Source organism: Clinocottus analis, unplaced genomic scaffold (genome assembly GCF_023055335.1).
Source record: "Clinocottus analis isolate CAN_PGR_092001 unplaced genomic scaffold, fCliAna1.0.p SCAF_15, whole genome shotgun sequence".
Classification (NCBI taxonomy): Eukaryota; Metazoa; Chordata; class Actinopteri; order Perciformes; family Cottidae; genus Clinocottus; species Clinocottus analis.
In genome coordinates this window covers 14594373-14611023 of record NW_027175876.1, presented here as the reverse complement: position 1 = coordinate 14611023, position 16651 = coordinate 14594373, and the positions used below count along the sequence as shown (strand labels likewise).

The 16651-nt window shown below is 44.2% G+C and overlaps 1 protein-coding gene and 1 long non-coding RNA gene across 2 annotated transcripts; one reads left to right on the top strand and one right to left on the bottom strand.

Annotated features, from left to right (window-relative positions):
• The first annotated feature begins 5948 nt into the window (after nt 1–5948).
• LOC137785359 (probable ribonuclease ZC3H12D) lies at nt 5949–14834 on the top strand. The gene is made up of 5 exons (XM_068576510.1): nt 5949–6436; nt 9997–10136; nt 12342–12576; nt 12697–12803; nt 13469–14834. Exons 1-5 carry the CDS (start codon nt 6018–6020, stop codon nt 14380–14382), a joined length of 1815 nt encoding a protein of 604 aa, XP_068432611.1. The 5' UTR covers nt 5949–6017; the 3' UTR covers nt 14383–14834.
• On the bottom strand, nt 8979–16093 carry LOC137785360 (uncharacterized). Its single transcript, XR_011077496.1, has 3 exons — nt 16010–16093; nt 12669–12818; nt 8979–9332 (listed from the first exon to the last, which is right to left on the bottom strand). It is a non-coding gene; the product is annotated as an uncharacterized lncRNA (long non-coding RNA).
• Between the last annotated feature and the right edge of the window lie 558 nt (nt 16094–16651).

The following is a 16651-nucleotide window of genomic DNA, read 5'->3' as shown; positions in this document are numbered from 1 at the left end:
TCTTTATTCAAGGTGTAGTCGAAAAAGATGAGTTTTTACTTTGCGACTGAAGATATAGACATTTTCTACTGTCCTGATGTCAATGGGAAGCTCATTTCACCATCCCTCGATGGCCAGGACAGCAAATAGTCGTGACTTTGAGTGTTTAGCTCGCATTGACAGACATCTGATTGGCTGAAGCTGAGCGGAGTGTACGGTTTTCCCATATCCTGGATGTAGATCGGACCCAATCTACTCGTAGCACGGTACGCAAGAACCAATGTTTTGAAGCGGATGCGGGCGGCCACCGGTAACCAGTGAACATCGCGGAAGAGCATATTGTGAGTGAATTTCAGGAGGTTGAAGATCAGTCAAGCTGCTGCGTTCTGAATGAGCTCTAGAGGTCGAATGGCATTGGCAGTTAGACCCGCCAGAAGGGAGTTACAGTAGTCACAGCCTGGACCAGAACCTGTGCCGCCCTCTGCGTGAGCAGTGGACGTATTCTCTTGATATTGTACAGCAGGAGCGTGTTGTTGGGGGTGATGTTGGCAGTCAGGGAGAGTTGACTGTTGAGTGTCACATCGAGGTTCCTGGCAGTCGAGGTCGGGGCCAGCACTGAGTTGTTAAAGGTGATCGTGAGGTCATGGGTGGGAAAGCCTTTTCCTGGAAGGAAAGCAGTCTTGTCAGGGTTCATTTTCAGGTAGTGTGTGGACATCCACTGAGAGATGTCAGTCAGACAGGCAGAGATTCGCTCTGCTATCTGTGTTTCTGAAACGAGAGGGTCAGTTGGGTGTCATCAGCATAGCTATAGTAGTAAAAGCCATGCGAGCGAATGACATATTCAAGAGAGTTGGTGAACAGAAAGAAGAAAAGAGGACCCAGGACAGAGCCCTGAGGGTTCCCAGTAGTGAGAAGACAAGGTTCAGACACAGATCCTTTCCAGGTCACCCAGTAAGTGCGATGGTTGAGGTAGGATGAGGAGAAGGAAAGCGCAGTACCTGAGATACCGAGATCCTTGAGGGAGGAGATGAGGATCTGGTGGTTCACGGTGTCAAAGGCAGCAGAGAGGGCTAGATGGATAAGGGCAGAGGAGAGAAAGGCTGCTCTAGCGGTGTGAAGCTGCTCAGAGACAGCAAGGAGAGCAGTCTCTGTTGAGTGGCCAGCCTTGAATCCAGACTGGTGAGGGTGGAAAAAGGAGGAGACTTGGTTAAAGATAGCTTGCTCCAGAGTTTTGGAAAGAAAGGGAAGGAGAGAGAGGCAGGTTAGGTAGCATGGATTGAGAGTGGATTTCTTCAGGAGAGAGTTAACTCTTGCCTCCTTCAGAGAGTTGGGGAAACAGCCAGTTGAGAGGGAGGTGTTGATGAGATGGGTGAGAAAGAGAAGGTCAGGAGCAATAGACTTGAGGATATGAGATGGGATGGGAGGCAGGTGGTTGGACGGGCAGAGGTTACCAAAAATAAGAAGTTGATTGGGAGTCAGGAGGGTAAAAGAGGACAGTGAGGGGAAAGATGAAGTTAATGGAGGTGAAGTAATAGAAGAAGGTAGATTAGTGAATGGGGAGCATATGTCTATCATTTTTGTAAAGTAGTCAACAAGGTGGCTAAGTGGAAGGGTGGAGGGAGGAGGAGGCCATAGGGGGGGTCAAGGAGGTTGGAAAAGATAGAGAAGAGTTTTTTGGGGGTTAGAAAAGGAGGATTCAAGTCTGGATTGGTGAGGAGTGTCTGTGGCAGAGTTAATATGAATGAGTGAGAGTCAGTTGAAGGAAGGGCTGACAGGACTGACAAGGCCAGAGAGGATGTGAATGTTGAGTCAGTTGATGTGGGAGGGTTGTCAGTTCCAAAGAGTGGGAATGGTAAATGGACCTGTACTTGTATAGCGCTTTTCAAGTCTTCCGATCACTCAAAGCGCTTTAACACTTCATGACGACATTCAGCCATTTACATGTAGAGCTGTTTCTGGTGAAAAATATAGTCAAGGTGGTCTCCTAGTGAACCTGGTGGACGGTAGAGAACAACGTTTAGTTGAACCGGGTGAGTGACCGTCACAGCGTGAAACCCAAAAGACGGTGGGGTGAATAGTGGAAGCGGGAAGAGAGAAAAATTCCATTTAACGGAGATCAGTAGACCTGTGCCATTGCCGCATCCAGTGGGCCTAGGTGTGTGGCTGAAGGAGAAGGCAGAAGAGAGAGCAGCCGGGGTAGATGTGTTGTCTGATGTGATCCAAGTCACAGTGAGAGCCAGGAAGTCCAGTGATTGCTTGAGAGCAAAGCCAGAGATGAAGTCTGCCTTGCGGTTGGCTGACTGGGAGTTCCAGAGGCCCCTTGTGACAAGGTGTTGGGTCTGTGGGGAGCTGGTGGGGTAGATAATAAAGGAGGGGTTTTGATGCACATGCGAACGAGTCAGAGGCCTATAGTATCTACGAGTGGATATGCACACAGGTATGGCAGAAAAACACCCATTCACAGGACACACTGCTCAGTTTAGAACAAAAGTAGTAGGTGGTTAATCTCACACCCTTTAATTTACGTTTTTAACAAGTGGGGTTTATTTTGTTGCATTCATAAAATGTGCGCATGGAAAATGTCCATCTCTAAAGCACCGAGAGAATTCACTGGTATCACTGGGTGATGTAACAGCCAACCTATCACTCCACAAACTCAAAAGCCAATATTTCTCTGGCAAATAGTTCCATTAATGTTTGTTTAGGTGTGAGATGATAAGTTAAAAATACAACAAAAGGAATAAGTAATTAGTAATAAGTAATAGGGCGCTACCTTCGAGCAGGGTGTAAAAAAGAAAAGGAGCTGAATGGTTTCACTCCCCCAGGGGAAGCCAATGTAAGAGACTTCCCCAGGCTGAGAGCTGCACGCAACCTGCACAATCACAGAGCACATGCTGCAGCATTTTTTGTCTTTGACAGGTCTTCTGCACCTTCAGACCTGTAAAGTCAATACTAAGCACAAAGGATCAAAGTCATGTTCACCCGAGTGTGTTAACAGCTGAGGGGGACAGAAGTCGGCTTACGGAGCAAAGAGTTGTCTTTACGTGTGATCTGTGGCGTTCTGCTGTTTGGCTCACTTCGTCACGCCATCTGTATGTTAGCATGAAAATTACAAGAAGGTGAAACTGTTGTAGCTGAGTTGAAGGTTTTTCTGGCATACAGTCACTTCAAATTCCTATCAAAGACAAAGGATTCATACACACATTCCTCGTTACATATGTTCACTGGTACAAAGTGTGTGTTTTTACAGTAAAGGAGGCAAGGATCAGTTGATCTCTGATTTTAGGCTTTACAGAGAGAAGGATAAGAGCATACATTGTCTTTTGATGATTTGTGTTTTTTACTACACGCTATCATAAAATATAAAACTAGGAAGAGGCCTGCAAATGATGACCAGAGAAAGCCTTTTTATTTTTTCAGATATGGGGTTGAAGAGCACCGTAGACTTGTGAAGTGCCCGTAAGCGCTTTGAAAACCGTAACACAGTTCACCTGTGAGCAAGCAAAGCATTCAAGTGTAATTGACCAGTTAGGTTTAATGCAGACGTCAGCAGCAACATCAAATTGTCCTTTGTCCTTACTAAAAACCTATTGTACCGTTTTTAATTGCCAATTCATGCTTTACCCTACACATTAATTCCAATTAGCAATTTCATCGCAAATTCTTTTCCTGCACACACACACACACCAGATATTGTCCAACATCTTGGTTGGCAAATATTGGTAATAGAGGCAGCATCAAAGGCTGTTTCACTGTGAGTAATTACTATCTGCACTATTACTATGTGCATGCGTGCGTGAGCGCCAGTGTGTGTATGCCAGGTATGGCTCTCTGTGGACAAATTAGGTCAACGTGATATTATCCCAAAGCTTTCCCAGTTGTGTGGAAGGGAATAAAATGAAGGCAGAGGTCGAAATGAGGCATCGTCTGAGCAAGGGGCCCATTTTGGCCCCCGACCGGTGTGATCAGATGGTCTTTAGTTTTCTTCATAGTTCCCTTTCCTTTCCTTGCCATGATGTCGGCCCCTGTATTTGTATTTTTGGGTATATGTGGGTCGATTCTATCCAAAGGTTCTGGGGTCTAGTAAATGGGTGTGAGCATAAATACCTGGCACAAGCTCTGCTTTGATCCCTTCAGTTCCCCTGACTGAACCCAGCCTCAGCCCCAGTTCTTGGTTTTGGGATTATCCAAAATAATAATGGCAGCAACATAAAAAGAAAAAGAATCCCAGATGTCAGGAATATGATCAAAGGTGAATGTAAGCCTTTAGGTGGGTGGGGTAGATTCAGGTGTTGTTGAAGCAAACATGACCCAATCCTTCACCCCCTGTCCGAACGGCTGTCTTTGTTCATGTGATATCCGTGTGACCTTTGAAAAGATGGGACATCTTAACCGTCTTGTTATCCGGTTCCCTCTTGAGCAAATATTATTGCTAGTATCACAAGTATGAGAGTATGGTATCCATATCCTCCCTCTCTAAAGCCAACTTGTCCTTTCTGTATAATCTTCACAAAAACTAAAATGTGTACAAACGATTGCTTGCTGTCAGGTGCTGCATACTGCTTTGTCACAGTCAGCATTTATTGTTCACTACAACGCACGCACGCACGCACGCCCGCACGCACACACGCACACACAAAGAAGGTTCAAATAACCGCTTCAGCGCCCAGATCAGACCTGATGAGGAAGTAGTCACTAATTCACAGAGTGTTCTCTTCCTTGCTCTTTTTTTCTTTTTTTCTCAGTAGCGAGCAGTCACTTCCTCCAATGAGTAATAAGAGCAGCTTCACACAGACAGGTCTGCTTCTCAGAGCCACTCACCGACTGACTGACTGAGTGAGTACAGTTCACACACTCTCATAAAGTGAGAGAGACACACACACACAGCGGGGGAGAGACACGGATCCACCACCACCTGTTGAGTGTAAGTACAGAACCAGACCCTTGAAATGCAGCTGCAGTGTTTGTGATAACCGTATGTTACTACTGTCGGAGGTCTCGTCCCGACCTGTCTTGACTTGTTGTGTTACAGATTGTGAGAGACAGGTATATTGGGGGGGCGAGGGGTGGGGTGGGGGGGCGGGGGGGGCGGGGGGGAACAAAGGTTGCTGGAGTTTGGAGTCCTTTTCGTTTGCAGCTTGTTAATCAGACTGAACTGTCACCTCAGCAGCAGCAGGATGTGGGTTTGGAATGAAGCAGCAGAGAGGAGCAGAGAGCAGGCTGCCTCCGGTTCCAAAACAAAAACATATTTTGTTTTCGCTCACACTTTGAATGTCAGTTGTTGACACAAGAAGAAGAAGAAGAAGAAGAAGAAGAAGAAGAAGAAGAAGAAGAAGAAGAAGAAGAAGAAGAAGAAGAAGAAGAAGAAGAAGAAGAAGAAGAAGAAGAAGAAGAAGAAGAAGAAGAAGAAGAAGAAGAAGAAGAAGAAGAAGGGGTTCGGTTTGTTCAAGGTCTGTACTCGCTAAATGGGGAGAAGCGGGTTGAGTCACCCAACGGTCTCTTTCAAAGTGTGATCTTTGTCTTTGGTCATGAAGTGCAAGGGCAGGGGGGATTTCCAGAACAAGCAATAAAACACGTGAGTGTGTGGAATGGGGTGAGGCTCGGGCCATTAATAGCCCTTGCGCCATATCAGCTCCATTCATGTCTGTTTTTGGTCCAGGACCTCAGTGGCACCGGAGGTCAAATTAGATCAGTACAGAACCCTCAGGTACTGTTGTTGTGTTTGAGAGTCAGGGGTCTTTTTTAACTACCATGACATCAGCCGTGAAAGTCATGATGTTGTGATAACCAGAGCAGATTCAGATCAACCAAAATCTGCCAAACCCCTCCCCTGTTTCCTGTGTTTACGGTGACAGAAAATTTGACTTGGCCTCTATCTTTTTTTGTGACACCTGTGAACTGCTCTCAACACACACACACACACACACACACACACACACACACACACACACACACACACACACACACACACACACACACACACACACACACACACACACACACACACACACACACACACACAGGTTGTTGACACGGATATGCTGACAAGTGAGAATGCTGAACTGAGTGAGAAGCCGAGGAGAGGAACAGTCCCCCAGCTGGACCAGACCAGAGTACGGCAGAGCAGAGGAAGCACCCGTTCTGGATCAGGGTCCGCTATGGACCACCAGATGCAGCAGCACGCCAAGGTGGAACGGTTTCTCAAGTTGGGGTACTCGCACAGCGACATCCTACGGGTGCTGGAGAGTCTGCACCATGACGCCCAGACCAACGACATCCTGGAGGAGTTGATCAAGACTTGCCACACTCGCAGCGGCAAAGAAAGTGTCCCCAACAGCCCCAAGCTGGTGTCGAGGGGCTGCAGCCCTGGTCCCAGTCTACCCAGAACCGGACCAGAGAGAGAGCCTGTCGCTGTGTTCAGACCAGTGGTTATCGATGGAAGCAACGTGGCCATGAGGTGAGTCCACAAACAACCTCTGTCTTTTTACATTTTTTTTACTAGTACAGTACTTTGAGTAAAAGTGAAGAAATATTATCAGCAGAATACTCAATAAATTATCAAAAGTATTTGTAAGGCAGAATGATCCTCCTAAGATTAACTGATGCCTTTAATTATTTGAATCATTTTAATTCTTGTTAACGTATAGCTTTACATGTAATGGAATCTATATTGATACATTGTAAATATTTTCAAGGTTTATCAAGATTTGCAAAATCTGCAACTGTAGTTGTAAAACAAGTATACCTAAGTGCTAGTATGAAGTGGGATAAGATGTATCTCAATACTGTTTGAGTATGATATTTGAGCAAATGCACCAAGTTTCTTTCAGCTGTTGTCTCGCTGGCATTTAATTCTTGGGCCAATATATTGGTTCAAGAATCACGCTCGAGCTGCTGTAACTCATCCCGTAAGGCGTACCAAACGCCTTACGCCTTAAGATCTATCTTTGTCATGTAAAATATTTACACAAACATTCTTTCCTTTCTTTTTTTTTCTTCCTGGAAAAAATAGAATACTTCCCTCAGTTGTGACAGATGTGCATTCACTTCATAATACAATAAAATAAAAAAGGAACAGAACAACAGCTCTATTTTAGTGTCAACATTTTATTTTATTTTTTCATATGACAGCATCCCTATTTGGGTCAACTTATGTTTCACTTCACAGAATTGATCGCAGCACACTTCCCTTTGAAAGGTGTGGGATGTGAAAACACAACTTGCTTCTTTTTTTCCCTTCTCCTCCCAGTGCACTCACTTTAATGTGACGTTGTGCCTGAATGGCTCAAAAGAAAGTGAAGGGCTTGGGTGTCCAGTCACATTCCGAGCCGTTTTGATCTCTCATCCGGCGGGTCTTGCAATATTATTAGCGTCTAATCTCACACTCGCCAACTTTTACCTGACCCACAGTGGTGACAAGGAAGTCCTGAATCTGCATTTGCTCAAACAAATAGTGTGTCAAGTAGGCCGAGGACACACTGTAAATTCAAAAGGGAGAAACAAAGAGCAATGTTTCCACCACACATATTCCTGTAAGGGCATAAAGTGAGATTAAAGAGGAAGAAGAGGGAGAGAGTGTTTACTGTAACACCTTTGTTCCCAGGCGAGGCAGTCGTGTGTGTGGTTGGCCTCAGGCGTGGAATCCGTCATTAAGCTCCACTTCCCTGTACAGGCCTCTTCAAAGTTTGCTAGTTGTCCTGGTCTGCTGGGAAATATTCACTCTATTGCCTCACCGGATTTCTTTAATCTCTCATTTCTGACTGAGCTGAGGGGACTTGTGAGGGACAGGTTGAAAAAAAAAAAAACAGGTTGAGATGATCCCGACTTTAAGCCCCTCTGATTGCTCAACTGCCAAAAATCCCTGCCTTCTACATTTCCTATGACTCATATCAGCGTTTACAAATAAAAATTGCAAAAACAAAAAATAATATATTTTTTTTAAGTAAGTACATATTAAAAGTCCTTATGAATGTCAGACAGTTGGTTCACAGCCCAACATGCGTCTCCGGTGGGTTCATTGTGTCACCCGGGAAACCCGTGCAAATAATGAAGCTTGAGTCTCTTATGACATGGGGTTTGACAGAGAGCCTCAGGCTGCACGTAGAAATGATCTAGGAAACGTCATTCAAAGTCGGCTTTACAACACGCCAATACAGTTCTGCAAGATAGACCTGTATTCAGATTCCCCAAAAAACTCACGCCAAGCCTTGCCTTTGGTCCCTGTTGTATTCAAAGGGCCTCACCACTTCCTGCTAACAGAGAGAAGGGAAACTACAGGCGTTCAAACGCACGCAGCTTTTTCTTTCTCTGGCAGTCAAAACAGCTGTTTACTCCAGCAGCAACTCTTCAGCACATCCCTCGGAGTGCGAGCGTTACAGTCAGTTTTCATTCGGGTATGGAGGCGGGGGGTCGAGGGGGGGGCGGGGGGGGGTGATGACTTTCAAGTTGCTCATGCTCTTTGTTTCATTGAATACTTTTTAAGGTCTTTCGGGAAGTGGCATGTTTCAAGGATAAAATGAGCACCAGCCTTGTTTTTTCTCTTTTAATTTCTCACCTGGATTTTGATGACACATATTATGATGACAAATATTAATGTTTTTAAGAATTTTATTTTCACAATAAAAAAATTAAATAAAGTTGCCCTTGATTTGTAAGGCACTTTAATTCACAACAAGACTTTGTTTTTAATAAGACTGATGATGTAGTGGTCGTCGTAGCACACAACCATCTTGCCGTTCACGCAGCCCGACGGCGTGTACACTAGTTGCTGTTTTTTCAAAAGTTTTAATCTGGATTAGACTGATTCAGATTTGGAAATCTCTTTTTCTCCTATCCAGGATCACATAATCCATTTTATTTTCATGCTGGGTTTTTTAAAGCAATGTTAGATTAGATTATTCTGATCCGATTCAAACTGTTCAGGATTACAAAATCTGGATTACCTGTGGTCTAAATGCGACTATCACAATGTAGCTATGTAAAGAACAACAGATAGAATAGTGTGGGGTCACTCAAATATGCTTTATTTGAACAGAAAACAGGACTGATCGGAACAGCAAACAAACAATATAAACATCCCTCTCCATTGTCCATTTCTTGGAAACAGGTAGTCTGCTCATCTGAGACCTACAACAAATAAATAATATGGGTGTTTCAAACAGGTTTCAAACAAAGATTTATTGAATTGAACTGGCAAGACTAAGCTGTTCCTCTGCGAGATGGATCTGTACTTCTGCCCTTTTAGTCTCTTTTTGCATAAGTACCTTATAGGAGTCTTTGGGTGCTTTGGGGGTCCTGTGGGAACTAGGCCTTCTGGCTCCACTTGTGATTGATCTTCTCCCTCGATTACAGGGCTGAGATTAAGAATAAATTCAAGTGAAATTGATCTATACATATAAATACTGTAAAATGCATGCTATAAATCTTGTATTATTTGCAAAAAATTGGATCAAAATGCTAATTCCTATCATAAAGTTTTGAAAAACCCAAACTCAAGGTTTGATCCGGATCAACAACAAGATTGGATTACGTGATCCAATTCAATTTCTGAATTTTTTTTTTCTTTTGAAAAACACATTTTCAAGATTTGATCCAATTGATAGCCGTAATCTGATCAGATTACTTTTGAAAAACCAGCCCCAGGATCTTCCTCCTCTCCAGCTCATGGAGTACAAATTGATCAAAAAAAAAGGTCAGAAATGGTATATGAATGAGTATGCATCCCTCTTCCATAATGTCCAACGGGGAAAGCCTAACTGCTGGTGTCGGGTGAACATCTCCCATAGATAATGAACAAAGGTGTACTAGTACGTATCAAGTGTTGGCACAGCCAACAATGTTTTACAAAACTGATATTTTACTGAGGCGCTATTGGGTTGGGGTTTTAGAGAACTGTTCCTTGCGACACATCTACATCCTGGAAATGGAGGTGTGTGCGCGCCCGCGTGTGCACAATTGGACGGAAATACAAAAAAAGAAGTTTTTTTTTTGTTGACTCTGGATTCTCTGTCTTTGTAGCCATGGCAACAAGAAGGTGTTTTCGTGTAAGGGCCTCCAGCTGGCGGTGAACTGGTTCTGGGACAAAGGGCTGCGGGACATCACCGTGTTCGTTCCCCTGTGGAGGAAAGAGCAACCGCGGCCCGAGGCGCCCATCACAGGTGAGGTCACCTGACTGGGCGGGGGTGGCGCTGCCGCCCGGTCTGTCTATTCTGTGGTGAGGTCAGTCAGAAAGGAAAACGTCACAAGCCTGCCATGTTGCTGTTGCTCGCTTTCGGCCCAGTTTGGTCCGGTTTGTGTGCACATTCTTTGCCTTCAGGCTGACCTCACCCAATCGTGATGCCCTATTGTATAATAACAGCTGCAGGTGGTTTATAGACAATAGGCTGAATGGGGCTGTGGCATATGGTGCCACAAGAACCTGGTTGAGGAAGTTGTGTCGAAAAAACAAACAATGTCGTATTGAAGCACTGCCAATCAGGACCGACCAGAATTTGAGCCTCGTTTATGATTGCAACAACTGACTCAACAATCTTATGCAGCCTACAGAGACAAGTTTACTATTCACTCGCAGCGCCAGATTTGATTATCAAGGCTTTTTACGCTGCTCGTAGCTTTGTTACAGGCTGTTACAGGCTCAGTTCCTCTGCGACGGACACATATTCCTAGTGTGGGACCCAGAATCTATCAGGCAACGTTCAGGAACTTTGACACAAATTAGAAGGTCCCTCCGAGAGCACAAACCCCCGCCAACTTTGCTTATTCAAGCAACACATCGATATCACTTGCATTTTAAAGCTGCAACAATTTGACTTTGGGACATTTTGTAATAAAACTAACAAATAAAGTCCTTTTAGCAAGCATGTTTGCATAAAACATTTTTTTACACATCCAGCAGACACAAAGCAACATTACCATTCATTTTGATTCGTGTTTTGGTCCATTATTTACTTTCCTTTTTTAGTCAGCTTTTTGGTCTCTACCAACTCCTGAGATAACATTTCTTTGCCTAAAATGCTCCACGATGTCGCAGTGAATCAGCTTTTTGATGTCGCAGTCTTCAGCACCTTCAGCATGAAAGTCTCGCCGGTCAGGTTTCAGCAACAAAACTAGGTAGTTCTGGTTAGAATAAAAAAACATTGGCGTTTAAAATAAACATGCTTGTACACGAGATTTAAACTCTGGGCATAACGGTGACATGACGTCATCAACAAAAAACGTGCAGTTTGGTTCACTGAAAAGCTGATTCACTCCAAGTCGGCCGGCCAATTAAAAAAACAAAACATGAAGCTGACCGGGACTAAAACGCTCCACTTGAACGGAGGGGAAATGCTCGGGTGATAATCCTTCTCGCAGCATACACAAGGATTGAATCAATATTGATTAGCTTCCACTTGTTCACCTACTTCCCACAGTTCTGTTGCTATGATGACCCAGCTGAGCGTAATCTCACCATCAGAGGTTGTGACATGCAGTGTGTGCAGTACATTAGACATATATTAAGAGTGTTTTGAAGAAAACCAGTCCAACTCAAAGACTTTTGAGGGACAAATCCACTGTAATGCGGTTCATGACTACTGTCGGTATCATGAAGTCGATCAGCAAAGTGGTCAGATTGGTTTGAATAATTGGACGCAAAGGTAGAAGCCAAAACACAAAGACACAACACTTACTATCTTTCAAAATATTGAGACAGAGCTGACATGAGCGGGAGATAGCTCAGCTCATATTACTTATCACAGAAATCAGGAAAATATTCCTAACTTCTCTGGCATGTCACATGCTACTCGGTTATCTTCCTCCTGTTTGGCAGCCCAATTCTTCACAGGGGATTTCAATGGGGTTTGGCGGAAAAACAAGTTTTGAACTTTCAACGGTTGACTGATCAAACAATAAGGAAGTGTAACTATGAAAACATAAATCCAGTATTGTGTTCATGTCTGAGCAAGTCGGCAACAGACATCTTCTTTTCTGAAAGCGATCAGCGTCATCAGGCTACAAGGAAGCGCCCTCGGTGCCAAATGCAGTCTCAACCCTTTTATGGTCGCGGTGTAAAGCTCACTATCACAACAAGGATACAAAGATAAAGGCTCATGTGTGCTGCCAAGTGCAGGTCACCTGCCTCAGTAAAACATCAGTTTTGTCAAACATCGTTGGCTGCTCATTTGAAACACAACGCCAATCCTTGATACATAAAAGTGCATCTTGGTCCATTATTCATGGGATAATGCTGTTCACCCGACACCAGCAGTTAGGCTTTCCCCGCCTATGACGTCGGCCATTATCTTCTGGTCATGGAAGAGGGATGCATGCTGGGACTCATTTATATAGCATTTCTGACTTTAAAAAATATTCATGTTTCTCAGATCAGCATGTCCTCCATGAGCTGGAGAGGAGGAAGATCCTGGTGTACACGCCGTCGCGCTGCGTGAACGGCAAGAGGGTGGTGTGCTACGACGACCGCTACATCATCAAGCTGGCCGTCGACTCTGACGGCATCATCGTGTCCAACGACAACTACCGCGACCTGCAGACGGAGAATCCCCAGTGGAAGAAGTTTGTTGAGGAACGGCTGCTGATGTACACCTTCGCTAATGACAAGTAAGTCTGATGACGGCTGTCCACAACTCTTCTGCACACATGTTTTAAGAGAGGTCTTCCCCTTTTCACACATGTAACTGACGTCGCCTGACCTTCATATTTGTCCCTGTGCTGGTGCAGGTTTATGCCTCCCGACGATCCTCTGGGTAGAAATGGTCCCACCATTGATGATTTTCTGCAGAAGAAGTCGTGGACCCTGGACAACAAGTTGCAGCACTGTCCTTATGGTTGGTTTTACTCTTCTGTTTCAGCCAACACAAAAACACAAGCGCTGAGGTTAGACTTCCTTGTAAGGGGGGTTAAAACCCATGACAATGACAGCCAGCAACGCATTTTACATTCCATTGCATCACAACCATTGGTTCACTTGGAAACAAGAGCCACAGCCACGCTAACAGCTCTGCCTTAATTACATAATCCGAGGCTGATGGGAATGTGGTGCTTTTTGAAGGTATGTTGGTCATAAGCTAAACATATAAGTCGTAATAATATGAAAACTCAGGGTGTTATGAGCAGACATCATCTAGGAACAAACAAATGGACAAAATGGTGTGCCACTCCAGGATGTTATTCTTTGGACAAGTAAACGGTGACCCTTTTGGTGACATGAAAGGGAAAGAGGGAATCATAAAAAGCCAGGACTCATGAAAGCCAGGTAACCCATGGGCAACCTTTGGTCAACATGGATATCCAAACCAAACTGCTTGCCAGTCATCAGATCAATTAATTTTGCCTCTTTGTTTGAAGTGGATTTTTTTTTTTCATGATCCATTGGTTAAAAAAATCTTTGGGACAATTGATGCAAAATACCTTGCTGATTGATAAAACGAATAGGGCTGTGCTGTTTTTTGTGTGTGAAGCCCATGAACAACCTCTTCTTTCATTCTATTAGGAAAGAAGTGTACCTACGGCGTCAAGTGCAAGTTCTACCACCCGGAGCGGGCCAACCAATCGCAACTGTCTGTGGCCGATGAGCTGAGGTCGTTGAGAGACAAAGCCAAGAACTTCTCTCCCAAATCGAGCTTCCAGGACACACACTGCCACCCAGCTGCGTATCAGCCGGAGCTCAGATACACTTCGTCCACCCCTCCGCCCCTGAGCCTAGAGGATCAATCCCACAGGGCTTCGCCCAGCGAGCAGTTCATCTATGTCAGGGATGCCGGCAGCCCAAGAAGCCAACCAAACACGAGCCTTCACCTCTGCCCAAGCCCAGAAGTGGACGAGGCTTTCGGCTCCATGGAGACCTTCATGTCCAGGCTCTACATCCAGGATGCTCCCTACAGCTTGGAGCGTCCTCAACACAGCTTCAGCAGCGGAGTGGCCAGCTACAGCCTGAGCCACGACGACTACTCTCTCTCAGGGTCCTTCGGCGGGAACACTCAGAGGCCCTGCTTGTGCGGTGGAGGTTACTACCCTCATCAAAACGGCTCGTTGCCCTGTGAACACCCTGCCTGCAGCCAATACAGGTGCGGCCACCAGGAGACGAGGATGGGCCAACAGCCGGCGTGGGGCTCTTGCCCTGCTCTGCCTCCACAGAAAGGGATGCATCCTGGCCCCTTTTCAGAGAAGAAGTTCTGGAGGCAGCCCTGTTACAGACAAAGCCACAGTTTGCCAAGGGACCCCTGGGTGCAAAGCCGAGAAAAAAACCCGCCAGGTGAGCAGAGGAAGGCCCTGAGGAGCCAGCTGACCACCCTCTTTCCTCAGACCATGGTGGAGCATGTCATGAACGCTTACCCTCACATCTCAGACATGACGGAACTGATTTCTCTCATCCAGAACTACAGGACCAGCAACATCTCCTTCTAGATTAGAAAGGCGCTTTTTTTTTATTAGTTCTGACTCAAACTGAGTCCACACTGGAGTTCTCATCCCAGTTCTCATCTCAGAAGCAAAGGGAAAAATGAAAAAATGAAAGAAAGAAAAGAGAATGTTTTTTTAGTTCTCTTGATTATTACGTGGCAGAAGTATCACTCGTGCTTGGACGCTTTCCAAACTCACCCTGTATTTTCAGCATTAAAAGTGACTCAATCAGATGAAGTCTTGAAAGTGTAACAGGCCGAATGTTATTTCTTTAATATAAAAGTGCAATGCACTACGTACATTATTATTGTAGCCGCAAAAATTGTTTATTAAAGCAGCATGTGTTGTTTTCTCAAGTTGCCCTCAGTGAGGAACTCTATTTTAGTGTTCTGCACCTAAAAATAAATGCCATTGATTTGTTTTTATATGAATTCTGTGTATTTGCTATTCCTGTGAAATAAAAGCACTCAAATCGCTCTTGTGTCTTCATCAATCCTCAAATCCAAAAATGGTTTCAATGGACACTGAACCTAACATCTAACCCTAAGCACCTTTCCTTGACCTCACAGGGTAAAGGAAAGACAGTAAGGAGAATTCATGAGGAGTTTGAAAAAGACAACCATAGTGTTTAGAGAGAATCCAACTCCACTTTCACTAAGCGACGTAGTGATGATGTGACAGCAGGCGATATTAGTGACGCCGGTCTGTCTGCAGCGGTGTAACTACAATATTGTAGTCCATCTTAAATACTTCATCTGTCTTCTCTCAGTGTTGCGTCAGAGTGTTGCGTCATCCAGACAACAACGACCTGGTTCATGGTTTTACTTTATTAACGAGGTTGGAATAGAAATTAACGAAGGAATATGAGAGTGAAACCAAGGGAGTACAAAGCTACTAAACTGTCTCTGTTCAGTGTCAAACCTGTTGAATTAAATATGTCATATGCCTTTATGTTGTTATGGTTTATATGCAGATTATAATCTGATCATAAAAATATGCAGACAACAGTTTATGAAACTACGGGAGTGCATTGCATTTACTGGATAAAACAAAAATTAGACCCCTTTTCTCGTAATTACGACATCCTGATCTCGTAATTATGACATCCTGAACTTGTAATTACGAGAAAAGATAAAGAAAAAGGAAACGTCTTTAAATCCTCTCTCAGTGGCAATGATGGCACTATCGCAGTTAATCTGCTATTATTACCTTCTTGGTTTGATGGCGGTATCGCAGTTAATCTTGTAGCGTGATCGGAGATCTTGCCAGGAGAGGAGGCGGCAGGGGGGGTAGGAGGGGGGGATAGGAAGGCAAGACCTATTTACCTAACACGGTGGCACTCCTTTGACTATTATCTCAGAGATCCCGGAGGAAATAACAATCCTCATCCGATATGAGTATAATGTCTAAGGTCTTTTATCTCGCACCGGGCTAAATTGTTAGGATTTTTGATTATTTCGAGTTAAGTTATAGGTTTTGGCGAGGGTGTTTTACAGCTGTGCTGTCAGGTCCCTACAGTGGGCTGTAACTTGTCTCAACCCGTATAGCGAGTGCGTGCATCGTCTACACCTTCTCTCTACCTGTTTGACACCATTATACTAACACTGCAAAGTTTTCATCCAAAGATACTTACCTTGCCTCTTTGGTAGATTCAGTCGTCACTTCTGTATCTCACCGTGAATGGACAGGGGAAATGGTTAAATTGTTCTAAAGAACCATAACTTTGTTTGTTTTCAGTCACTCACTAAATCGTGAGGCTGAGATTTTTTTTATTGGTACTTCACAGACACACTTAACCCCTCCTCCTTTTCTTCAAGGGTCAGACCTAGAGCTTGCCTCTGAGTTTGAGTTTGTAGCCTAATATGGTCACACTGGCTGCTGGACTCAATACACAGGAGAGCTTTTTACAATTACATATAATATAGGAAAAGATTATATAACATAGCAACTTACACATTTTATACGGTCTAATCACAAACTGTACTTAAAACAGTACATATATTCCTACAATGGTTAAAAAAGATAATATAGAATGGTTATACTTAAAAAATCAAAATGGCTATACAGAAAAAGAAAATGTTATACATTTTTAATAATTACAGTTTTTTACTTTCATAATTTCCTTGATTACTCGACAATCTGCTATTATTCCCTTCTCGGTTTGAGACTATGTTTCTGAAAAATGAGGATGGTATTAAATTTAGTATGTCAACATTGCGCAGGCATCTCAAGACGTTAGAATTGTTCAGGCGGAAAGCCCAGTCTGACATGTTGG